Raw genomic sequence first — 24,120 nt, forward strand, 5'->3', positions numbered from 1 at the left:
AGAAGTTCGGAAGGACAGAGTGAGCTCAAGGGCAGATGAGCATAACTCAGCTGTTGCAAGTCCACCAAGGCGCAGACTCGTTGCATACGAAGAAACATGCACCATAGCTGACCCAACATCTCCGAAGAGACAGGATGACTTCAACCCATACTCCGAAGTCTGTCAACCACACGGACTGCGCCCGCCATTTGATAAGGTAGGACCTTGACGGGATCAGAACCTGTGATGAGCCACCTCACTGTTGTCGAAGAGCTCGCTATGTCTTCAAACGCTTTGATCGGCATAGCGCAATCATCTTTCCATGAGATTTGGATAAGCCTGGAAGGTTTCGTCGACCCCCAAGCCTGGGTCAGAGGCATGAGGGTAAAACCTTGTTGAATTCTGGTGAACTCGTGAAGGATGCAATGTGTACGAGAATTTGCTACACCAAAAGAACGATAGAGTAATTCGGGGCATGAGTTACATATAGGCAACAAGTCATGTTATGGGTGCGGACGCAACAGACGAGTGCTTTCATCGATTTAAGGTTGTTGGTCATGATGACACAGGTAAACATGCGAGGGCAGACGTACAGCCTGCGTCGGGGACTATTGATCGACAGGAGCTGCAGTGTCGAGGACCGCATTCGCATTCCCTTGGCGTCGATCCAAGTACGCTACGTGCTGTTTGAGAAAGTTGCAGTGCTGCACGGTACTTGCGAGTTCGTGATCAGACGACGTTGATTGTGAACCGTGGATAGCGTCATGAACCTAAAGTATACAGAGCTTATGCCACTTGCCAACCATGAAGTCATTGTCACTCCTAAAACGTCTCCAACGAGCTTGCAGATGCCACGGCCTTGCGAGATCCGCCTCTAACGGGGCTCCCGTCGGGCTGGGCTGCGTCTTCTCAAACTGACTGTAAACATATCAGCCTCCGGGAGCTCGCCGGCGCACGTGCGCTTTCGGCCGTGCCGTAGCCGCAGTCAAGCAAGTCGATCGGTGAAGTCCCAAGGGCTCAGACTGGCACGTTCCTCCCGACTAGCTGCCAAGCTGCAGAAACAGAGCCCACATGTTGCGTGAAGATTTCAAAAGTTCATGTACGCCTCACAGGTGGGCATCTCGTGACGGTGGCCGCGGGCAGTCGGTCCCGAGGTGCGGGAGGTCTTGGTGGCATTCAATAGACAGCGACGCGCCGTGTTTGTGCCCAGTTTGAGGATGGAGCTGATCCAAGCTTCTCGAATCTCTCAAAGACACATAGTTCTCTGAGAACAACGCAACAATGAACGAACCAACCGAGACCAAGGATGAGATGAAGGATATCGTCGAGGGCGGTCCGTCGAGAGCCAATTCGGGCGAGGGTCGCGGGGAAGTACTTCAACAGTCGCGCGCCGAGTCGGAGAAGAGTAAGTCAACGCCATCGACAGACCAAGGACGATCAGGCGAGCAGGAGAAACACGAAAAGGTTATTCAATCGGCTGAAGATGACTTCCCTGAAGGCGGCACGCGAGCATGGTCAGTGGCGGCCGGCACAGCAGCCATCCTGTTCTGCTCTCTGGGGTACACCAACTCGTTTGGCGTTTTTCAAGCGTACTACACGCGCCATCAACTTTCGAACCATACGCCAGACGACATATCGTGGATCGGATCAATACAGGCATTCTTGGTGTTTGCGTCTGGTGCTATAGGAGGGCCAATCTTTGACCGTTATGGCGCATGGGTGAGTGCACACAAGACACAGGCGTGCTGGTATCGCCATCGAGAAGATGCTAACCTTGACTAGGTCATTCGTCCCGCCGCGATAGTATACATCTTCTCAGTGATGATGACAAGCTTGTGCAACGAGTATTGGCAGTTCATGCTCGCTCAAGGTGTGCTCAGCGGCTTATCGAACGGATTGATCATGTTCCCAGCAATGGCCGCCACGCCTCAATACTTCAAGAGGAGGAGAGGAGCAGCCATGGGTCTCGCCATTGCCGGCTCCTCGTTGGGCGCAGTCGTCTTCCCCATCGTTCTCTCAGAGCTTCTGGACACGCTGGGATTCGGTTGGGCCGTTCGCATATGCGGCTTCATCATGATGCCATTCCTCTTATACTCGTCCGTCGCCGTCAGGGCCCGTCTCCCCCCTCGAAGGAGCCAGTTCTTCATCTGGAAAGCTTTTCGACAGCCGCTGTTTCTGTGTCTCACTGGTGGCGTGTGCCTCATGTTTGTGGGCATGTTCATCCCCTTCTTTTACTTGCCGACATTCGGTATCGATCACGGCTTGAGCCCGTCACTAGCGTCATATTTGGTGGCAGTCATTAACGGAGCCTCGATCCCCGGCCGCATCATTCCAGGCGTCCTCGGCGACAAGTTTGGTCGCATCAACATCTTATTCACTGCAGGACTGTTAACCGCCATCTCGATTCTCTGCTGGCCCAAGGCAGTGACTGAGGCTGGAATCATTGGCTTTGCCGCAGCGTATGGTCTCACTTCTGGCGCCATCATCTCAGGAGGGTCCGTGGTCTTCACCCTGTGCCCAAAGACGCCGAAGGATATCGGCACCTATATGGGAATGGGCATCGCATTCGCATCAATTGCTGTGTTGATTGGGCCACCGGTCAGCGGCGCGTTGCTCAATCGGTACCACGGTTACGACCAGATTTCCGTGTTTGGCGGCGTCATTTGCATGGTCGGGGCGGTTTTGACGCTTTGCGCAAAGCTGTTCACTACTGAGGGTCTTTTAGGATTTGTCTGAGAAGAAGCTTGAATGAAAGCTAGCCAGCATTGGTATTCAAGAGCTGAGATACGGCATAACGGTTGTTGAGAGAGAATTGCTGCCATGGTGGTCTACGTCATGGAGACTTGGATAGGCTGGATCATTTTGACCGAGTCTGATGAATGAATACCCTTACCGAAACCTTACTAAGAACTAGTAATAAAGACTCAACATTCAACGCTTTTGCCGATTCGGCAGCGAGCCGGCCATTGATAAGTCGCAATTGCCCCACGCGGACCCCTCATCTAAATAACGGCAGTCCGTCCTAAACGATGCTCATTTCCCGTTGCCGCACGGCTTGGCCTTGGGAGAATCCAAGGATCATCACGTCCATCAATGTTGCATTTAAACATTGAACAAGCAAACAAAGCCACCATCGAAACAGGGGCACCGAGCACAATGATTGGCGCACAATTCTGAAGCGGAGAAGAAAAAGCTCGGCTTCCTCCTTGGGCCCAGACTGGAACCTTCTCCCCGCCCCGGCAACTCTCAATCCTTCACCGTTCACGGTGTGTTTGCGGAGACGCGGAGCACACGGCTAGAGGATTGGATGACGTCTTCAAGGGTCTTGCGCCATGTCTACCGCCTTGGCAAAGGATATCTCCAAGATACCACCCGTATCTCCGTGCGGATGACCATCCAAGAAAATAGGTTCCGATCTGGCTTATTTGTAATCATTAGACGCGTGGAACGGGGAGAAGCTTAAATCTTAAAAAGATGTTGGGCTATCCCGTCCCGTCCCATTTTCTCCATCCGGTCTCCGCCGTGCTCTGTGATTGACTTACCTCCAGTCCAGAACCTTCAAGATGCTCAGCAAAACTATTGTCGCAGCCCTTCTAGGCTTCGTATCTCTGACCAATGCTGCTAAGAAGTGCCCCGTTGCCGACGTTTCCGCCATTGCCCACACTGGCACTCCAATTGGCGAGGAGGTCAAGTACAATGGGCGTGAGTCTTTTCAATCTCGTCGCGACGTCTATCTGGCGCACAAGCTGACGCGATTTGTATGCAGTGACCCAATATGTCACCAAGCCAAGCACGCGAGGTAATAGGACTGTTGGAGTCCTTTACCTGACCGACGTTTTCGGAATCCAGCTCGCGCAAAACAAGCTGTGAGTAGCTTATACCAGCCATAGACCTCGGCTCGCCATATGGCACCGTCGTGCCAATACCGATGTTAACACAAACGGCCAGCCTGTCCGACAGCTTTGCTCGCGCCGGTTACATCTCCGTCGCGCCGGACCTGTTCAACGGCAGCCCCGCCCCGAACGATATCAACATCCCCGGCTTCAACACGACGGCATTCCTTGCGCAGCACGGACCCAACGTCACTGACCCGATCATCGCCAACTCCATCAAGTACCTGCGCGAGGAACTCGGCGTGAGCAAGGTCGCCGTCACGGGATACTGCTTCGGAGGCCGCTACTCTTTCCGCGTCCTCGCCGAGGGCAAGGGCGCTGATGTCGGCTTCGCCGCGCACCCGAGTCTTCTTACCGATGGGGAGATTACGGCCATCACTGGTCCCGCGAGTGTCGCTGCCGCCGGTACGTTATAATCCCGGCCCCTCTCCTCCCAGGAGGGCACCTGCAGAAGGGTACCTGGACTGTTCCTTGTTATTGACAATGCCGCTGTAGAAACTGATAACCTCATGTCACCCGCTCGTCGTGCCGAGGTCGAGGCCCTCCTCAGTGAGACTGGCCAGCCCTTCTCCCTCGCTGTGTATGGTGGTACCTCGCATGGATTCGGCGTTCGCGCCAATATTTCGGACCCCAGACAGAAGTTCGGCAAGGAGGAGGCTTTCTTCCAGGCTGTTCGCTTCTTTGACACCTGGGCTTGATCGAGCCTATAATTCTTGTACATATCCGAAAAGTTTGCCGTCCAAATATGATCCCGACTGTACTGATTGCTTTCAACAATTGAAGTCCAACAGTCACCCGCGCTTCGAAGGCTTTGTCAATGTTGTATGGATGGAGAGATGTGTATACGTTTTCGTCTGTTCGTCTGGAATATTCGCGAATCGTACTATGAGGTTAATCGTTCGTCTCATCGTCTGTACCTGTACCAGGAGGTAAAATTGATATGTTAGCGGCGATAATGAGGTTACTTGAGAGAGGGCTAGTTCGAATCCGCTCCAAGGAGATACGTCGAGAGCCTTGCCAGGAAACGTTATTGAATGCGAGAGCAAACAGCTCATCAGCAACATGGCCGCCCTCGCTGTAAGCAGCAGGACTCGTAGAATTCTTCTGCCCAAGGAGATGTATGAATAGGCACGGAAGTTCCGAGAACAACTTGGCAAGTTTGCCATCGTCAAGATTCATCGGCATGACCGCAGAACCGGAGAAGCTAAGACTTGTTAACTTGGCCAGTCAGAGAAGATGCACCTCGCTTTCCATAGTTGTGATCCCACGCGTTAGACGCGTCTAGACCTCATCCTCATCCGACTATTGCCGTCCGCGGCGTCAGTTAGCATCATTAAGCTTTTTATCCCTTCAGACGTCATGGTCCTCATGTGGCTTCTTTTCGAGCGAAAACCTAGGATCCAATGTCATCGGGGACCCCTAGCTGCAGCCTGCCGACAAATTCTCCGGGGGACAACGGGCTACAAAGGTAGTGACGAGCCTTATGCAGCGCGTCAAGCAGTGCTTAGACCTGGCGGCAGAGTCATAATCAGCCTTACAATTCTCACTTTCCGCTAGGTATTATCCCTAGGTCGGATCACTTAAGCTTCCAGGACGATCGCACATTCGCAACACCCCCACTAGTCGTAGCACCAAACCAGGCGCACCCACCTACCTCGGTTTCGGTTTCGGGGTTTGAGGTACAACCCGTTTGTTCCTGATTCGATCGTTTCAGATCGCTCACACTCTGACTCTACAGCTCATTTGTATTCCTAGTAGCTTCTGTACGAAGTAGTTGAATATGCCTTACCTTCAATGCTAAAGAGTTCTATCCTTAGTAGGTAGGTCGAACGAGTTCTAGTCGCCAAGACATCTCCGGGCCACTGTAGCCCGCAATGCGCTCTGCTGCCGCTCGGCCGAAACCTTTAGGCTTTTGGTGATCGGCTCGTTAGACTTTCGAGCCTAAAAGATGTAGACGAACGGGTAATCGGGTAGACGTCGAACAACGGAACAGCTGTTACTTGGCGGCGGAATCTGACGACACCGCCGAGTCGTAGAATAGCACTAGATCATCATACACGGCTCGTAGGACCCGCGGTAGCCCTGACTGTCTGGACTCTGCTCTCAAATCTGCAGAGCTAGTGTGATCTCCGACGAGGCAAATCAGGGCATGAGCGGAATATGGTAGTCTAAATGTTTTGTTCTTTGATTTATTTAGATAACAACTAAAGTTGTATACTCCTATCGCTTATGAATGCCAAAGGCCATTTGACCAACTCTTTCCACTCTGGATCCAAGTCTGCTACTATCGCTCGCGCCGAGTTGATGCCCCATCCCTGCATGAACCACGTGGTAGCTTCGGTCGAGCGAACGACGACTGAATAGTAAGCTAGCAGAGTTAGAGCCGCCGGATCGCGGTTCCGCAGCAGCTGCAGATACTCCTCCGTGAGGTTAATCGGCCATGTCAAGGCCACCCGCAGCTCTGGAAACGCCGTTGTCTCGACGGCGTGCATGATCCACCCGAGAAACACGTCAATCTCTTTGCTGACGATGGCTTTGGTCGGTTCGTCGGCGCTGGATGTCTTTAAGCTTATTTGGAGGTTCTCGAGGTGCTGTGTGACTGCCTCTAGCAACGGTGTAGACGCAGGAGTGACCACCTCTGTGAAGAAGTTCCTAAATGGCCCACTCTGGATAGAGGGCTGGAATGATGATAGGATGTGACTCATCCCTCTCACTAGTAAGAACACGTCGAGGACGTCGTCGACTGTCGGTGCCTCTTGTGAATGGGGCGCTCCCCTTTGATATGGGAAAGTGGAGTATGCGTTGAGCAGCAGTAATGACGACGCCGCGAACAGAGCGTGGCAGTTTTCGGTCGTGATGTTCATGAGTGACTCTCTCATGCCCGCTATCGCATCGCTTTGATGTTGTGAGGCATGCAAGGCATAAGACTCGCGCTGCTCCGGGTGCAGATAACCCAGATGTAAAGCACCAATGGCGAGGATTTCGTGCATCAGGAACATGTACGTCAGACCAAGCTTTGGTACCTCAAACTGCCAGATGCTGCTCACGTCTGATGACCTGGGCATCGTGAGACTAGTGGCCGTGGAGTAGTGGTGCATCAGCTCGAGATCTGTAATCCACTTGCTCAAATGAACCGGTTCCACGGGCTCGGTTGAGAACTTGACAAAATAAGGAAAGGGGTCAGGGCTCGAGGCGGCGATAGATGACCTCCTATTTCCGATGGATGAGCCCCGGTCGCTGACGAAGTCTGCTGGTAGGTTGAGGGTGGCCTCGAGCAGACTAGGCGGCGTCAATGAGTGGTCTATCGGACTGATTGATGGCGTTTGCGTCTTGCGGCTGCCGCTGGACCCCTTTCGCGATGAGCTCCTTCGCTGGAAACTCGGCACTCTTGAAAGTCCCGCTGCGTTAGAATTGGATGTCGGCTCCCAGCTCATGTTGTCACCGGAGCCTCCGTCCACTGAGCCCTCAAGAAGACTGCACTGGGTGTTGTGCCTGATACAGGCGCCACACGGCTTGTTCTCATCGCACTGGGTTCAGAAGTGTCAGCCGGGCCGCGTTCAATATACAAGATGGTTTGTGAGTGGTAGAGAGGTTGACGAGTGTGCATGTGTATGCGAATGGATGAAAGGTGGTAAGTACTTTTACGCGACGCTGTTTACACCTTGCACAGCCACCGCGAGACTTTTTGTACCCTAGGCGCGGCATCTTGCAGCAAGCAGAACAAGCAGCCCTTTCGCTATTCCTTCTAAGACCTGGGCTCTTATCCTAGATTGGCGCAAAGGGACAACACTGCCGTAACTTCCCCAACCTCGCGTCCGATGAAGAGTGGGCAGGCTGGACCCCAGACAGGCGAGCGATGTGCCTTTGGGCTGCCAGAAGAGAACCCTCACGATTTGGGGGGACACCTAGACCTCAAACCCCCTTGCTACAGAAACCCGATGAGAGCGATGAACAGGGGAAGGAGGCGGCAATCTGACGAATCGGTTGAGTACCGGTGACGAGATGTCAGCAAGATGTGGCTCTTCTTCACTTCAAGAGCGGCGCGGTCCGCTAAAGGTACCGTAGACAACGATCGTTTGGCGTGTCGTTGGAGGTCTCGACAAGCAGGTCGAGGAGACCGAAAGCGAATATGTGGGGTTGAGAGGATGGATGGATGGTCGGTTGGTGGATGGTAAATGGTGAATAGGTTGGGACTGAAAGAGGAGAGGCAAGTCGGGGAGATGAGCGCCGGGGCCGGAGATGGTCTGTGGTATTTTCTGCAGCGGAACGGCTGAGGTAATGGCTTCGCGTGTCGACGGTAGCGTGAATAAGTGATGGATGTAGTGTAAGGTAAAGTTAGGTTACTAAGGTGAGTGCGAGTTGTGGTGATGTGATGTATCTATGGTCCAGTCCTGTCTGTCGTCGGGGAGGAAGCTTTTGCTGGCGCGACGAAGCCGTGGTTGAGTTCAAATCCGAATGGGGCCGGTCTTGGACATTCGCCCAAGATCGAAGCGCGGAGCAAGCCACTCGAGTTATATCGTGAAGGGAGACGCGAGCGAAGCAGTGACCAGTGACCTAGACGGGGAAGATGGTTCTTGGGATTCTCGGAGTGACTGGGAGTGAGTCTGCCCCGTCCCGTACTGGGCAGCGCCGGGGCGGGTATTGAAGAAAAGCTGGCTCCAAACTGCGCCTTGCTTACGAGTCAAGCCGAAGCACGGGTGCGTGCGTCAGAAACACAATAACATAGCGGCTCGTACGGATCTGGAATGGCGTGTGCGTGGAGAAAGTGAAACGAACAAGGCCGTATGCTGCCCGTTCCTATTGGAGCCTAGCTCTGTTGTTGACTCTTGAGTGTAGAGATTGAAGGGAGGGGATGGGCAGGATTGTAAAGAAGCAAGAGTGGTGTGTGTCGGTGTGTACGGTTACGTTTCGTCTAAGCTATCATCAGACCGAAGGACTCTTCCTATGTGGTGCCAATGGTGCTGGTGGCTCAGGCTCCGGCTTAGGCTCAGGGGTGCCACGAGAGGGGCAGCACTCTAATAAAGATTCAACACCTCTCTCCAGATCCATGTTCGCTAAATGACGATCCACGTCGGGTTGGGGGCTTCTGATCCTACCCGTTGGAAGCACTAGTAGGGGACTACCACCAACTAGAAGGTATCTGTAGACATGCACACCTGAATATCACTCATGTGGCCAAGAGCCACGGCATCAAGACGTCAATTCCTCCACCAAGCCTCCATCAAACGTCGACATGCGTTGCGTGGAGTGGCATACCCAAATACATGTATTGGGTGGGCAACGCACCACAGGCAATACGTGTATGGCTAGGATCCTCTACGCCGCTCAACCACTCAACGTCCACGCAGATGAGATAAGTCAGTGTGGCAGCATAGCATTCTGTCACCAAGGTTCCTACCAAGGTTCCTCCCAAAATTATCCTCCCGTCTTGGCCAGTGCCCACGCCATCACGCCGTGATCCCGGCGACGAGATTTGTGTTAGGCTTCCGGGGTTAACGGGCAGGACGGGGCCTTGCTATGCCCCTTTACCTCCATGAACCCTAAGCTCCCGCTACTACCCGGTCCCCTGTGTCCATCAATCCAAATCTTTCTTGACGGCTGTCAGCCCGGCAGCAAGGCACACTTGCCATCCCTCCCCTTTCCCCCTCGTAGCTTACCTGTTGCTACGGATAGCCACAACCTTTCCGGGGGCGTTACAGACTACTATCTGTAAGGCTGCATTCCACCTCGCCGAGTTATATCCCAAACGAGGTCCATCGAGGGCATAAAACGGCCCAATGTCCCATTCTACCGGCAAGGACGTGCGCTCAAAGGAAATCAGCTCATCTACCATCGTGGGGCGCTAGGCTAGCTAAGCATTTTTCGTGGCGCGAGCCCACTAGCCACGGAGCCGGAGACTATCGATGAAACCGAAACCGAGCGAACCCTGAAAAAGTCTTCTAGAAGAACAATGATCTTCTGTGCCCTGGTACCTATCATTCTTCACCTGTATCCATTTGATCGCGCAACCAACATAGCCCCACGGACTCGCGGGTTTTTATCTTACAGAGATCAAAAATCTCTACTCCTAGCCATACTCTAAAGTCCATGCATATTTCCGGCTTTGTAGTCTTGTGGCTTGGCTTCGGAAACTGACGTCTTTGGTCATGTCGTGTTCGTCGCATTCGTCGTGTTCGTTGTCGTATGACGTTCGAGACCGGTCGGTTCTGTCATTCTTAGGCGATGAAGTGGCTGAGCTGCCCGGAGATTCTCGTACACCGGGTATGACGGATACAATCTGATGATTGCAAAGGTTCGATATCGTGCTGTCTAACGACCAAACATGTTTGGATCATTCTCAATTCTTCTGCTCGCTCGCTCTCGACTGGTTAGAAGTTTCCGAGTCTCTCATGACAATGTCAGTCAGTTCAAACCACCAACATTCTCGCGGAAACAGTCCCTTGTTCTGAAACCGCCATCCTGGCTTCCATGTTCCTTCAACGTCGTTTAGGCCCCAGATTAAGCGCGATGGAACGATTCGTCCCGCGCAAGGACTCCTCCGGGATCGACGAAGCGTCAAAAGCTTACTTTGATCCCGCCCACCACCCACCGCGGCGCCCAGGTTTCTGAAAGGCCCCTTCGTCGGCCACGTCGCCTGCTGGCGTCTACAATGTACTGCCGCATCGAATCTCACACAAACATGGGACGTAGCGGCTCTCACTTGTTCGGACCGAAAATGGAGGTGTCAGATGTCATTGCCGAGAACCTGTGTCAATAAGAAGAGCTATAATAGCGACGGTAGCGATTAGATCTTCCCGACTTTAGGGTTGCGATCCGACTGAGTTCGTTACAAAAAGGTTCCAATGACCAGAGCCCGGATCGTGGCCGAGACTTCAGTGGAGCCTACTCTATTTGCCAGTCGCTGAGTGCATAATCCCTCTACACAGCACCGTTCCTGGCCTATACAAAGGGTCCGAGGGAATCACCGGACGATCTGATTTCGGGGCAAAATACCGTCAGACAAGGCGCCGAACAACCTGCGAGGATGGATTTGCCCCTCTATTTGATCCCTATAGCCTCAGCCCTTTGAGAGAGAGAGGCGATCATCCAGACCACACTTCTCAGATCGTGTATCTGAACCACGGCACATTATCTGCGAGCTCAGCTTCCAGCTCCTTTTGCTCTGCAGTCAACTCCTGCACTCCGGCATCACTAGCAACTTGGTCTCTGCGGGCGTTCTCCCTTCTGCACCATGTGGTCATCAACAACGTCAAGAAGAAGGCCATGCTAGGCAAAGTCAGCACGCGTCATCACTGGCCAACGTATCATTATGGTTCTCTCTTACCTCACAAAGCCAATGAGAATGCTGTGGCCGGTAGTGTAGCGAGGTCCATCCCGGCTAAGGTAGACGTAAGACGCAATGATGCCGCCGCAGTTACCACCCATGACTTGCATCGCAATACCGGTTCCCCGCTTCAAACTTCCGCCGATGTTGCTACTGTTCCAGGCGAGACCAAGTGGGATTTGAGGATAGATGCCTTAGTCATGATAGATTAGCATGTAGGTAGATTTGCGCCCCATCAGGACGACGGGTGTAGAAGCTTACCGATGGCGGCAAAAATGGTGCCGGCATATTGCGCAGAGGATTTGCTGGTACCGACCAAGAGACCGAAGCCCAGGATTCCCACCAACTGGAAGCCCATCAGGAAAATACCACGCTGTCTCACGCGATCCGCATACCAACTGGCGGCGATCGTGAAGATACAAGCGAAGCAATACGGCGGCACCGACATCAGTTGAGCGGTGTTGGAGGTATAGCCCATGTTCTTGATAATGGTTGGTAGGAAAAGGGCAATCGAGTAGATGGGGCAGAAGCCCGCCATGCAGATGAGCATGTGGATGTAGATCTTCCAATCCTTGATGGCCTGCCAGACATACTTGATGTTGAACTCGTTAGATAGGTGGCCTGAGTCTACTTGCAGTCGGCGTTGGACTTCTGATCGCTCCTTCTCCGAAAGGAATTGTGCTCTATTAATGATGACTGTCAGCTCATACTCCACATCCATCGTTGTCTGAATTTTCAACGTACGTGGCAGGATAGTCGTAAATTGCCCAGTACGCAGTGAAGGACACCAAGATACTCAGAAGACCCTCGAGGATGAAGATCCATGCCCAGGCCGAGAGGCCGCCTACTCCGTGCATCTCGGCAATTCCTCGCGCAAGGATACCACCGAACGCACCGGCGAGAGTCGCTGCTGAGAAGAAGAGAGCCATTCTGAAGCCACATTCGTGTCGGCAGTACCTTTGCAACCATTTGTTAGAGCTTCGTCCACACCAAGGACGTGTTCATCGGAGCATCAGATGAGAGGCCTCACCATTGCGTGATGTAGTAGTTGACGCCGGGAAACAGACCACCCTCAAAGATCCCGAGAAATACGCGAGTCGCCATGAGCCCTGAGTAGTCCTTCACGAATCCTTGCCCGATCATCGACGCAGACCAGCAGACCATGATGAATGTCAGCCAGATCGACGGCCGAAGGCGCTTCATCATCATGTTGCTCGGGATCTCGGCCGCGATGTAGAACGGGAAGAGAATGGCAAGGCAGTCATTGTACTGAATGCCCTTCAATTTGAGGTCCTGCTCCAAATGGTCCAACCTAGCATTTCCAATGTTCGTCCTGTCAAGGAAGCAGAGTCTTGATCCAGGTTAGTACCAGTGTCGCATGGCCGGATGCTGTGGTGGCATTGGCGCTATGTCTGTGCGACGACTCACAGGTAGATCAGACTCATGAAGGGAATGATGTGCCAGTCTAGCTTCCTCAAGAGCTTCTTAGTCGCATGTTGGTCGAAGGGCTGCGACTCGCCAACTTCGATTGATTCGGTGCGAGCGTGTTTTTCTGATACTTGGGCGCTGTCGGACTCCATTTTGACAATTGAGTAGCTCGAGAGCAGGACAGAAAACCGAGGAAACCAGATCAGACGAACTTCTGGGGCAGACGACTTGGCTTTGCGGGGGAGGATGCGACTGCCGAACTCAAGCTTTTAACTCCATCTCGAACCCTCACCAAAGATTTAAACCTCCCTGTCAGCACGTCTTATCAAAGCCCTAGTGATATTGCCACCGCCAGCAGGGCAAGCAGCACGCAGGCTGACTGGATCTAGCCCTGGAAGGATTCAAAAATGGAACATGCAGGTAAGACAGGAGGTTGGACACGCACTCGGGTATCTGGCCAATTGGTCTGGACCAGCAAGCCTGCATGCATCTCGCAAAGGTTAGAGGCCGATGGGAGAGGGATTTCACCTGTGACCGCTACGGGCCGAGTCCCAATGAATCAACACCCGCGAGATCTGTTGCAACCTTCCCAAAAAAGCGATGAGACTGGGGTGACATCGGGGTTCTCGTTTCCTATATCTGGTTACCGTTGGTCTGGTTTTTCTGTCCTGCGACACAAGAGAACGCCCAACGGACAAATCGTCGCTTACCGCCGAGACAAGATAGGCGTGCTCATCACTCTGTCAAAAGGGCCAATTGCTGATGGGCGGATGCACGTCGGAATGCATGGTGATGAATAAGAAATATTTCGGGCAGAGGGACAGGGTCTTGATGCCTCGGCTGGCCGCAGAAGGGAGAGATTCAAGGGACCCTATTAGGCTTCTCATAGGACACGAGGGAAAATGAGCAGTAAGACCACGTATTCCGCAACAAGGTGTTTTAGTCGACGCGCATATCAAGGTACGGAAGGCACCCTGATGCTCATCGGCACCCAAATCCGGAAGATGCATCCTTGTCAGCAATACATTGTTTTTGACCTTGTGATACACGAGACTACCTGCATCATTCTACCTTACGGAAAGATGCTAACATCAGATTCATTCTGGCTCTCATAAGATTATGCCAGTCTTTGTTTCGTCTTTGTCAGTCGCTCATTTACGACATGATTCGAATGTACGCGCGCGGGTTGTTAGGACTTCTGGAGATTGAGGAAGGCATACATGCATGCTCCTTTCCTCCTCAATATCGAGGTTCCCAGGCGTTGCTCTGATTCCAGTTCACTTCCAGAAAGTGATTCGCCGAGGGCAGTCTGAAGAATCTCATCAGCGCCAAAATCCAATGGCAGATGCGAATGCCCTTTCATCCTACAAGACGTGAACTCTTTCCAATACAATCTCGCGACTATAACCACCTGTGGCGCGTTCATGTCATGGCATCCGAACTCAACTACATTGGCGGTGTCAGCGTCTTTTTAAGATAATGAGACATATTTGATACTAGTGACAACACCGCAAATGCTCCCTCAGGTCGTAGTTAAGGCAGCTACCATCCATAGCACCCTGGTTCACGGTACCCATCTTTCGACGATGGTGAAATCGCAGGACATGGGTCAAGTCACGCAGGTAATGTTATGTTTGATGAATGATAAATAATTTGCGACTTTGATCTTTACCCAGTTCTTCTTGGCTCTTTTGCCATTGGCCAACATACCTTGAATTAAGAACACTAAGAGCGATCTGCAATGTCATACCATAACATGTTGCAGCAGTCCATTGCTATCTCGGTGAGCTGATCGAGCAAGTTCGAATTCCATCTTCCTTATGGTTCAAGACTCGACGACATTTGCCTTTTGATAAGGTCTTCAAGCCAAAGAAGTGGGGAGGTTATTGCACATCAGAGCATGGCCGTACTAGGAGTTGGAACTTCTTCATGGACGCTGGCAAGCACGCTGACGAGGCTTGGTCCTTGTGCGTCATCACACCGCTTGAGGCGTGATATTTGTATACATGCTTAGTGCGTAGAAGCAGTCTGACATTCTTTGGAAGGGCAGCTCGCCAGAGTCTGATCCGCCCTAATCCAAAGTGTAAGATGTGATATAATGTATCTAGGTCTGGATTTCGATTTCCGAGACATGAATGCTCCATGAAAACCGATCTTTGATATTCTTTCAGAACGACTCGGGAACGGAAGGTTAGTGTTTTACACTGGTTCAACTGTTGTACTGATTGGAAGCGGGCCTGATACTAGTTGTACGTGGCTGAGTTTTGTCTGCCTAGCGCCAGATGAAGTTCTTTTAGCCTTCAATGTATTTCACCAATGACAGAATCTGACTGTATTAATCTCTGTCGTGAAGAAATGCAGCAGCCTTTTTGGGGCTAACATCTTGTGAACTACTACCGTTTTTATATGGCGGTAGCAAATAATCTGTTCACTCGGCTGGTTCAGGACTCAAGGCGAAGCCTCACTCCGGCTTAGCATCGATGGGGGACCGGTCAGTACAGTACACGCACCTATGTTGAGACACAGCTCTCCCACGGAACAACCGGTGAGACTGGAAAAGTCTTATTGTGTTCATCGAGATTGACACGACCAAGAGACACTTCCAGTCCCAACGGAGTCCATTCGAGATTTACCACCATGCACTTAATGCCTCTTTTCTTCACTTGTTTCAAGAAAAGATGACACTCTCTCATATACATAGTCATCTGATCACCTCTGGGCCGTCTACTTACTTATCTACGAATGTCTCGTGACTAGTTGGTGGAGCTAGTGAATTAGATCGTCAACAACATTCGGACTGATACAGAACATATCTATCGACATTGGCGCAAGGAATCTGTGAATTTATGAGCAAATGTCGCAATCGGTGAATTACTACTGATTCAAGGCACCTCAACATCGCGATTCCACTGCTAAGCTCGCACGAATCATCTTCATTGTCTAGGTTAATGAGAACCTGTTCCACGTGCAGAAAAGACGCAGTCGTGAGGAGTCTCGGGAGTTAATGACTCGAAACCCGCCTGGAAACCCGCCTCCGAACCCGCCTCCAGGACGCTCGATTCACCGCCTGATCTGACACTGAGGACCTGGATGCTTCCCGCCGGCGGGAGAAGTCCATAGAGTGGATTCGGCATGACGGGAGTGCATCGCTGGGGAAAAGCCCGGTCAATTGCAGTGGTGATTGAACAAATCAAGGTCATGTCGGAAAAGGCACGCACTTGAACGCCATGGGTATGAAGATAATGCTATCCTGCCTTCTTGTCACATCATCTGTCAGATTGCGGATATGACCGATAGGGTTACGCAAGTGTCAAATCTTCATTTCCTACAGTTTTCAATGCCGTTGCTACGCTATCGGCGTGGGAGGGCTGCGGCATGGCGGCACAGTGCCAAGACTGCTTTCGCTTGGCTCTCCTTTCACGATTATTATGCAACGCTATGTCTTTCATTTGATCAATCAATTGCGCTGGATGAAAGTTTACTTTCTTGTCGGTAGCAAGCGTATCTTGATTCCTCGGCTGAAGCCTGTCGTCATAAGTCAATTGATTATTATTCCGTCTGGGCTAGTTTTCTTTTTACCAGAAACAGCGAGCATTTCCCAAGACCAAACATTGTGCAACCCCGGATTGGCCAAGGTTAATGACTTGCCTGAGCTAGTAAACTCTCACAATCGCAACGCCAGGTAAGGCAAGCCAAGCCTAGAGGTAGGCGCAAGCTGAGTGCTAAATTGCTCAGGTTTGGAAACCCAAGCCAGTGCACGAGAGATAACGGCTTCTACAGCTGGGGCAGCCCTTGCCTCAAAGTTTAAGTGCAAAATAGGCATGCGGCAGCACGTCTTTGCCATGGGTTTGGAGCACGCTAAGCAACTGTTGTCACACCGGTGTGCAGCATGTGGCCACGCCATGGTAGAGGTCCCGGCCGAAAAAGTCCGGAGTACGCGGAAGGCCGACCAACGGTATCCGTCTGTTGCATCACACCTTACGATGATGAGCTAAAGCTTGGTTCCAAAACCCCTTGATTACTCCAGGTAATCTGCAGCACTTGGCGTGGCTTGAGGCGGGCGCTTGACTCAGGGAACACCTCGTAAGAGAAGCGCGGCTGTGGCGTTAGCGTAACTGGGCCAATTCACGCCGACCCGAGCTCCTCGTTCTCGTGGTTCCGCAAGGTCGCACCATCGCACATGACCTTTGAGAAGCTCAACTTTGAGAAGGAAGATATGACTTGTCATATTTGCGGGTGTGGCTGCGGATAGCTCAATCAATATCCCGCCTCCAGGTTACGTCAATATCCTGATTCTTTATCGCTTTTTCTTCAGAGTCCGGGCCCGCGTTTGCGACTATCGCGTGGGGACTTTGACGTGATTCAACTCAATTGCTCCACAACCATCCCCCCTTGTGAGGGCATCACCGCGCGCGGACTTGAATCGCACGCGCTCTACACGTGGTTAGCCACATGGAGCCGAAATGTGATAGCGGGCGGGGTGTTTGTCAACTCGTGCGGGTGCATGAAGCAAAAGCAGGGCCGCTTGCGCCAGAGTGGATCGGTCGATAGAGTGCTGCTTGCAGCAAACCGTCAAAAACCACTACGATATTTGAGTTTCTTTATATTGATCAAGCAATATGATCTGCCCACCCGTTTCTCAGTGACCCAGAGAGATGGCCGGAAAGGTTGCACGGGCTCACTAGATGGCATGTCAACTTGAAACCCCGACCCAGCGGACATCGGACGAACCAATGGACCTCGTTGCCGGCACCAGGGTTCATGATTCAGACTTAGATACACCCCGCCCACCATCGTGGTCGCTCATGCCGAATTGAGCTGCGAGGCTCATAGCGTTTTGCCTTGTTCGGAGACTATTGTAACCCCAACTCAAGAATACTCGCGTGGGTCGAATCAATATCAGACGCTTTGCATGCATGTGTAGTATTTCTGGGCTCTCTGCCAAGATGCAGATGACAGACTCGCAGGGCTCGCGTACATGAAGACCTAGTCGGAAATAGACATTGACCAACGGTTTACGGATATCCAAGGGCATTCGAATCTTGGATTCGGGCTGTCAAGTCCGTCCGAGGCACGAAAATCAACATACTTATCTCAAGGCCAAGCTCTCCTCTGGTTCGACTCCCGTCTCATGCGTGCTTGCTGGAGACGCCGAAAGCCGCATTTAGGAACGATGCCCCGAGTCTCCCGAGACGTATATTCGGGCTGGATAACCCTCTTCAGATAAACAAGAACTCGATAGGTCCCCGTATTCTGGTTCGTCCACGTTTCATATAACCATGAAGAACCACGTGCGGTGGTTCCTTGCGCTGCTACCTTGGGTAGCAGGTACCGTTCTCGGCCAAGACAGCACGAATGCAGCAACTTCTCCGTTAGAGCTCATGTCTCAGATCCCTCAATGCGCCGTAAGTGTCGATACCTTCAGCCTCCAGTTAACTTCATCTCACCCTATGGCAGGTCTCTTGTGTTACGACAGCGTTTTTCAGTTCAGGCTGCGGATTAGACAACATCGCCTCATGTGTTTGCACCAACGTCACCCTCCTAGATGGACTATCTGGATGCGTGCAAACATCGTGTACTTGGCAAGATCAGCTGTGTGAGTTCTCAGCTTGACGTACCTATCCTGGCTTTTGCTGATGAATTTTAGCATTATCTTATATGACGGATGACCTCTGCCGTCCTTACCCTCATCCATCTCGAGACACCGAAATCAAGCTGGTCGTGGCGGTGTTGGCCGTGATAACCTTTCCGATTGTGATATTGAGATTGGTTTCGAGATGGATTATAGCAAGCCGCCTAGAGCTCGATGATTGGATGACGATAGTCACTGCCGTAAGTTGATTGATGTCTCAACTATACTTCACCTAGTCCTCAGCGACTGATATCTATCATAGGCTATACTAGCTACCACCCTTGGTTGCGTAGTTGCGAGTGAGTATTCCACGCCGTCGTCTATATTGCTTTTGGTACAACTCAGTTGCTGACTTTTCAAAGCCGCCGATCTTGGCTTCGGGCTTCATTACTGGAACGTGAACCCGGAAAATGCCCAGAAGATTCTTCAAGTAAGTTGAACATGCCGCGCGACTACGAAGCTCAATGTCACTAATGGACTGATCATAGCTCTACTACGCTGTTCAAATGCTTTACGTCGTCGTCCTCATCCTAGCAAAGCTGTCCATCGTTGCCCTTTTCGCCCGCGTGTTCCCCGATCGCAAGTTCCAAATCATCAACAAACTGGTATTTGTATTCCTCGTCGGCCATGGACTGGTCTTTCTCTTTGTCATCATGTTCGAATGTGCCCCCATCGCTGGAATCTGGGACCGAACTATCGAGCGCAAATGCGTCAATGTCAACGCCGTTGCTATGGCCAGCGCAATTCTCAGCATCGTTGAGGATATCGTCATTTTTGCTATGCCCATCCAGCAGCTCAGCAGGCTCCAATTGGGTTTCAAAAAGAAGATTGCGGTTGGCTTCATGTTGAGTCTTGGATCATTGTGAGTCCTAGCGCTGCATTGGAACTTCGAGTCTTTCGGCTGACTCAGATCTCTTTCAGCGCATGCATCACTTCCATTGTGCGATTGCGCTGGCTCTTACTGTTTGCTGAGTCTTATGACACCACATGTAAGTTTAGGCGCTAGACCACATCCCAAGCAGAGGACTGACATAGCCAGGGGATAACGTCGATGTGGTGACATGGAGCATGGCCGAGATCTCGTGCGCCTTGATGTGCGGTAGTCTTCCTGCATTACGACCTCTTCTCAAGAAGATTCCGGGACTTCTCACGACTATCCGAGGCACACGCCCGACGGTTGAAGTCAAGGAAACTTTGAACAGGGCAAGCAGCCGGCTTTCATTCGGAGACAAGAAGCCTGTTGCTCCAGCTCCCGTCATCACATCACGGCCCCGAACGGTACCATCCCCCGAGCCCTCGCCTTCAGAGGACTCATTCATGATCAAGGTTCACATTTCGGAGCATCTCGATCCGAGGATGAAGCCACTGCCACCAGCGCCATTACAGCCGCTAAGTTATCAGCCTCCGTGGAGAGATAGCGCCACATTGCAGGCTCCTAGAACGCCGATGACCCCGATGAGCATTAGGAGTTTCCGAAGAGAGGCAAATGCAGAGTACGAGTTAGACTTGAGAGGGGTCGTTAATACGAAGACCTGGATGTAGAACGCGTGCATGACTTAGAGATACCCATTTGATACATAAGGTTAGAGGTTGATACCCCAGATTTGATATAGAAGTTACTCGAATGCAATAGAACATCAATTTTGTTAGACGTACCTACCTTAATTGCCTTGATTGCTAACAGCTGTAAGACTGAAACGCTGCATGAAGCTGGGGTCTATGACGATCATACTTGTTATTGAACGCCAGTGAAAGATTTGAGATAGAAAAGGGACTTCATCTCTGTTGCGCCAACTTGGTGGAGAGTTATCCATGAGGTTCATTTTGCGGCGGAATTCAGGATGTCAATGGAGGATTGATTTTGGGCATCATGGCTCAGGTGTTGAGTTGGATGACGATGTTTGCTGTTGTGTCTGATATGAGAAGTCGGAGCCCGGTCGAATCAAGATTATTGAATACGTTCATTCGAGTCTCATAGGCCAAGCACAGAAGCAGCCTGCAGTGAGTCGAAAAAAGAAAGGTTCAATTGATGAGATCTTGATGTACAGGGATTCAACTCATTGGGAGAGTGAGTGCCGCTCAGCCAATCAAACCGGATCAATTCTCGGATCAAATACGATAAATCATCCGAGACCCCGAAAGCGAGGCCGTGGACCCACGTGCGGGGAGGTTGCCGAACAGCTTTGGAGCTGGCTAAGTCGACATTCTGCAATTCTTCAAGCTCTTTGAGGCGCTGGATTATGTGTCGACTAATCCAATGCTGACTCCCAGCTACCCCAAACTGATGCCAAGCGACGTCATATGCGGAATGCGCTCGTAGGAATGGACGAGGCCGTCCCGCTCGAGCTACCGTCCCATACCTTACCTAACCGCTACCCAGCCTAACCGAATCCACGCTCGACGAGCGCCGCCACACGATCGCGAACCATGAACGAGGGCCAGAACGAGACCGGCCCGACAGCATCAGTATGCACGGCGTCGGACAAGCACACGAGCGGCAGTGGTTGCTGCTGCGGGACGTGTCGTAAGAATAAGAGAAGATCTCATAAGAAGTCTCGCAATGGGTGCCACAACTGTAAAAGGAGGAAAGTCAAGGCGCGTGTCCCCATACCTTCTCGTGACGCTGGATCGCTGTCTACCCACGCATACCGCGCAATTGGACTTTGCATAGTAATCAATGCTGACTGTAATGGACCTGACAGTGCGATGAGATCAAGCCTGAATGCGGCAACTGTCTGAGATTCTCGATGCACTGCGACTTCGCTCCTCCGCCCACGAACCTACTCACCCAATCTCCTACCGACCTCTCGCCACCGGCGCCGCCACCGGCACCGCGAAAACGGGGCCGTCCTCGGAAGGACTGGGACGCCGTCCGGAAGTTACCGACACCGACTGCCTCCGAATCCGATGCTACCAAGACACCGCGTACACCGGCCCCTACAACGTCTGCCGAGCCCTCCTTCTCCTCCATCGCCCCCGCGGTGTTAAACCGGGACGATCTCGAACTCCTGCATCACTACATGTGCCATACAGCAATTACCCTTGGTGAAGCACGTGTATGGCGAGAATATGTGCCCCGGCTGGGCTTCCAACATCAATACGTCTTCCACATGGTTCTGGCGATTTCAGCACAGCACCTCGCTAGACTCCGGCCAGCAGAGGCCCTGCGGTACGAGACCCTCGCAGAGCGGCACTCCACAAGTGCCCTACCGGCGATCACGAACCTTATGCCGAATATCAATATAGACAACTGTCAAGCGCTATACCATACCACAGTGCTCGTCTGCCTCTACACGTTTGCGAAGAAGCCAAGCCCAGGGCATCTCCTAGTCCTCGCAGCGGACGGCGAGGTTCCTTGGTGGGGCTTACTCCGAGGAGTCCGTATAGTCGTCCAGAAGATGGGTATACAAGCCATCATCGCGGGCTGGGATGACGGAAACATATCTTTCGAACATACCTGGACTCACTGTCCGCCACTGCCTGACCCCGTGCACAAGATGGTTTCATGGGAACAACGGTTCGAAGAGCTCGCCGATCTGGTGGCCACCACGCCTGAGCCCGAGCGCCAAATGTACACGATCTCACTTGAATTGCTCAAGGACTGCTTCAAGCAAACATTTGGCACCGAAGCGGAGCCGGAGGCGCACGTCCAGGGCCGATTTGAAGTCGTTATGCGATGGCTGTATAGCATGAGCGACGACTTTGTAATTCGCATCCAGCAAAAGGAAGCGCTATCCCTGATATTGCTAGGGCACTTCAATGTCCTGGTTCAAACCCTCGAACATTTCTGGTTCATGCAAGGCTGGTCGGAGCATCTCATGAAAGGGCTGTTCGTTACTCTACCATCTCAGTACGCCCAATGGCTTCAGTGGCCAGCCGAACAGGTCAAGAAACCGGGGTCCGTCGACCACGGTGTGCTTTCAGTTCAAAAGATGATTGATTGAAGCTTCGCCTTCTTGACGTATCGCAAGAACGCTTCTCAACGTATTGGTGCTCGCTGCCGACCAAGGGCGGTGGCCTAATAGGTCATAGCGAGCGAACCATCATCATCAGCCTCTCGGCGACCTTCCGACAACATCACTCCACGGACTTGAGAGCGCCAGGGCCGATCAGCATCGACTCCATCGAAGGAAGAGCAGGTGACCAGACGAATGCGTTGAGGACAGGGTGGAGGTTGGGATCTCTGCACCGCTTCTGGTCCATATTGCGGCGTCTTCTTTCGGCGACACAGATTCGCGCCGGAATCGTGCAACCATTCACAGTTTGTTGGTGCAAGAGATTACGTCTGCATGATCTTGCGCGTCCTACGTCAGCCTGCATCCGATCCTGTAATTGCTCGTCTCGTCAAGGTAAGTTGGCCACTTTTCGTAAAGGCTTTTGTGACTGACAAGTAACGACTCCAGCGCGAATTACAAGCAAGACTGCGCCGCGGACTGAAGACTAGGGTTTGAAGGATCCGGGATGCCAATCTCGTCGTTGGCAAACCTGGTTGTTGGTACCGCGGTCATGGGTAAACTGCTTCAAGCCTGCTCACACCGCTTCAAAGTCTCCATCGGAATCAGGGGCAGCGTCGCAGGTTGCTGCGCCTCTTCCAATGGCGAGGCGTCTTGTCCTACCTCGACCCAGCGACTCGGAATCGATGGGTATGGGACCAGCGGAGCACAGATCCAGTGACACGGAGCAAATCGGTCTTTGGTGGATCGGATCCAAGCAAGGGTGTGGCAATCATCCTACTGGGCATCCATGTCGAAACAATCGAAACGAGTGGTTGGTTTATGTAATTTATGTGGTAGAGAGATGGAGGGCAGGGCAGATGTTTTTACCCGTCGTTGGGAACACCACCCCACGTCGAAGTATCCGGAGCGGCAGAATGGCGACGGCCGGAACAGCAGAGATCCAGTCCGCTTGGCCACTAGTAGTAGGCCTGCACAGAAGCGCACTTCACACGGCCGTTTCCGCCAGGGGAACACAGTTTCTGACCGCTACTCTGCCGAAACCCCGGGTTTGGGGACTCTCTCACATCTCCAGAATCAGTGCAACTGCTCCTGCTTCTTTGCGACTTTGCGACTTTGCGATCACCCCTTCGTGATGGCCAAGTCGTCAACCCTGATCCAAGATCGCCCGCATGAACCCCTTGTCACGAGACCGTAGGCTCGGAACAGGAATCCATCGGCTGTTCCACATAGAGAGGGTTCGTCCATTGAGAACTCCTGTAAAAAACCTTAAATCAGGCGGTGAAGAAGTCTATCATCCTTCTCTTGAAGCTTGCCGATGCAACGCTGGCCTTTCCACGTACTAGAATATCCATAGAAGCATTCCAGACTCCTGGTCCCTGGATGAGTCTAGCGCTATTGAGCTAATTCTCCGAGGGCACGTCCATAGGATCACCATTTAAACGACCCTGGACGGTGATCTAGGGCTCATTGTGGCTCGATTTGAAGTAATGGCACTAGTTTCAGAGTTTCCAAATTCGTGGTAGAAAAGATCGAAATCCTTTTGCGTGTTGTTCGGGTACATGTAGTCGTGGGTTTCTTTGATGCAAGCGCGGACGGTTGGCTCCCAGACCTCCCCTTCGACGCCAAGCGAGTGCGCAAGTTGCCAGAGCAAATCAATACTCGTTCTTTTACGACCAATCACAAAGAGACTATTCAGAAACAATATTGAACAGTCTTTGCATATGAAAAACGCTGAGTTGAACATCGTTGCTGGGTTCAATCTTCCCACGTAGTGAGATCCGATGCCAAAATCCCGTCCCAGACCACCCGTGAAGCCATGTCGAACGACCACAACCCACCCAAATCGCCTCAAAACGATTGGAAATCAATCCATGGATTCAAGAGACATGTTTGCTTCATTTTGGACCC

At 52.1% G+C, this 24,120-nt stretch overlaps 9 protein-coding genes across 9 annotated transcripts; 6 read left to right on the forward strand and 3 right to left on the reverse strand.

The window, feature by feature from the left end:
* Window positions 1-1,260: 1,260 nt before the first annotated feature.
* CPAR01_05747 (riboflavin transporter MCH5) lies at window positions 1,261-2,715 on the forward strand (the record flags this gene model as incomplete). The annotated part of the gene is made up of 2 exons (XM_060490023.1): window positions 1,261-1,698; window positions 1,762-2,715. 2 exons carry the CDS (start codon window positions 1,261-1,263, stop codon window positions 2,713-2,715), a joined length of 1,392 nt encoding a protein of 463 aa, XP_060351489.1.
* An 827-nt stretch (window positions 2,716-3,542) lies between these two features.
* Window positions 3,543-4,570, forward strand: CPAR01_05748 (dienelactone hydrolase; the record flags this gene model as incomplete). Its single annotated transcript, XM_060490024.1, has 4 exons — window positions 3,543-3,681; window positions 3,746-3,845; window positions 3,928-4,277; window positions 4,368-4,570. 4 exons carry the CDS (start codon window positions 3,543-3,545, stop codon window positions 4,568-4,570), a joined length of 792 nt encoding a protein of 263 aa, XP_060351490.1.
* Window positions 4,571-4,663: 93 nt separating this feature from the next.
* On the reverse strand, window positions 4,664-5,038 carry CPAR01_05749 (uncharacterized protein; the record flags this gene model as incomplete). The annotated part of the gene is made up of 1 exon (XM_060490025.1): window positions 4,664-5,038. One exon carries the CDS (start codon window positions 5,036-5,038, stop codon window positions 4,664-4,666), a length of 375 nt encoding a protein of 124 aa, XP_060351491.1.
* Window positions 5,039-6,076: 1,038 nt separating this feature from the next.
* On the reverse strand, window positions 6,077-7,577 carry CPAR01_05750 (uncharacterized protein; the record flags this gene model as incomplete). The annotated part of the gene is made up of 2 exons (XM_060490026.1): window positions 6,077-7,399; window positions 7,512-7,577. 2 exons carry the CDS (start codon window positions 7,575-7,577, stop codon window positions 6,077-6,079), a joined length of 1,389 nt encoding a protein of 462 aa, XP_060351492.1.
* Window positions 7,578-10,972: 3,395 nt separating this feature from the next.
* Window positions 10,973-12,776, reverse strand: CPAR01_05751 (high-affinity nicotinic acid transporter; the record flags this gene model as incomplete). The annotated part of the gene is made up of 6 exons (XM_060490027.1): window positions 10,973-11,138; window positions 11,197-11,389; window positions 11,458-11,879; window positions 11,941-12,153; window positions 12,227-12,547; window positions 12,625-12,776. The coding sequence occupies 6 exons, from the start codon at window positions 12,774-12,776 to the stop codon at window positions 10,973-10,975; spliced, it is 1,467 nt and encodes a 488-aa protein (XP_060351493.1).
* A 5,127-nt stretch (window positions 12,777-17,903) lies between these two features.
* On the forward strand, window positions 17,904-19,798 carry CPAR01_05752 (uncharacterized protein; the record flags this gene model as incomplete). The annotated part of the gene is made up of 8 exons (XM_060490028.1): window positions 17,904-18,029; window positions 18,082-18,220; window positions 18,272-18,456; window positions 18,519-18,555; window positions 18,619-18,686; window positions 18,745-19,118; window positions 19,178-19,245; window positions 19,296-19,798. 8 exons carry the CDS (start codon window positions 17,904-17,906, stop codon window positions 19,796-19,798), a joined length of 1,500 nt encoding a protein of 499 aa, XP_060351494.1.
* Window positions 19,799-20,683: 885 nt separating this feature from the next.
* Window positions 20,684-22,200, forward strand: CPAR01_05753 (C6 zinc finger protein; the record flags this gene model as incomplete). The annotated part of the gene is made up of 2 exons (XM_060490029.1): window positions 20,684-20,722; window positions 20,959-22,200. 2 exons carry the CDS (start codon window positions 20,684-20,686, stop codon window positions 22,198-22,200), a joined length of 1,281 nt encoding a protein of 426 aa, XP_060351495.1.
* A 224-nt stretch (window positions 22,201-22,424) lies between these two features.
* CPAR01_05754 (uncharacterized protein) lies at window positions 22,425-22,643 on the forward strand (the record flags this gene model as incomplete). The annotated part of the gene is made up of 1 exon (XM_060490030.1): window positions 22,425-22,643. A coding segment is annotated over one exon (219 nt), but the record flags the coding sequence as incomplete, so codon positions are not given.
* A 207-nt stretch (window positions 22,644-22,850) lies between these two features.
* Window positions 22,851-23,345, forward strand: CPAR01_05755 (uncharacterized protein; the record flags this gene model as incomplete). Its single annotated transcript, XM_060490031.1, has 1 exon — window positions 22,851-23,345. One exon carries the CDS (start codon window positions 22,851-22,853, stop codon window positions 23,343-23,345), a length of 495 nt encoding a protein of 164 aa, XP_060351497.1.
* Between the last annotated feature and the right edge of the window lie 775 nt (window positions 23,346-24,120).

The sequence above is a fragment of the Colletotrichum paranaense genome (genome assembly GCF_030867605.1).
Source record: "Colletotrichum paranaense strain IMI 384185 chromosome Unknown Scaffold_4.1, whole genome shotgun sequence".
NCBI classification, from domain to species: domain Eukaryota; kingdom Fungi; phylum Ascomycota; class Sordariomycetes; order Glomerellales; family Glomerellaceae; genus Colletotrichum; species Colletotrichum paranaense.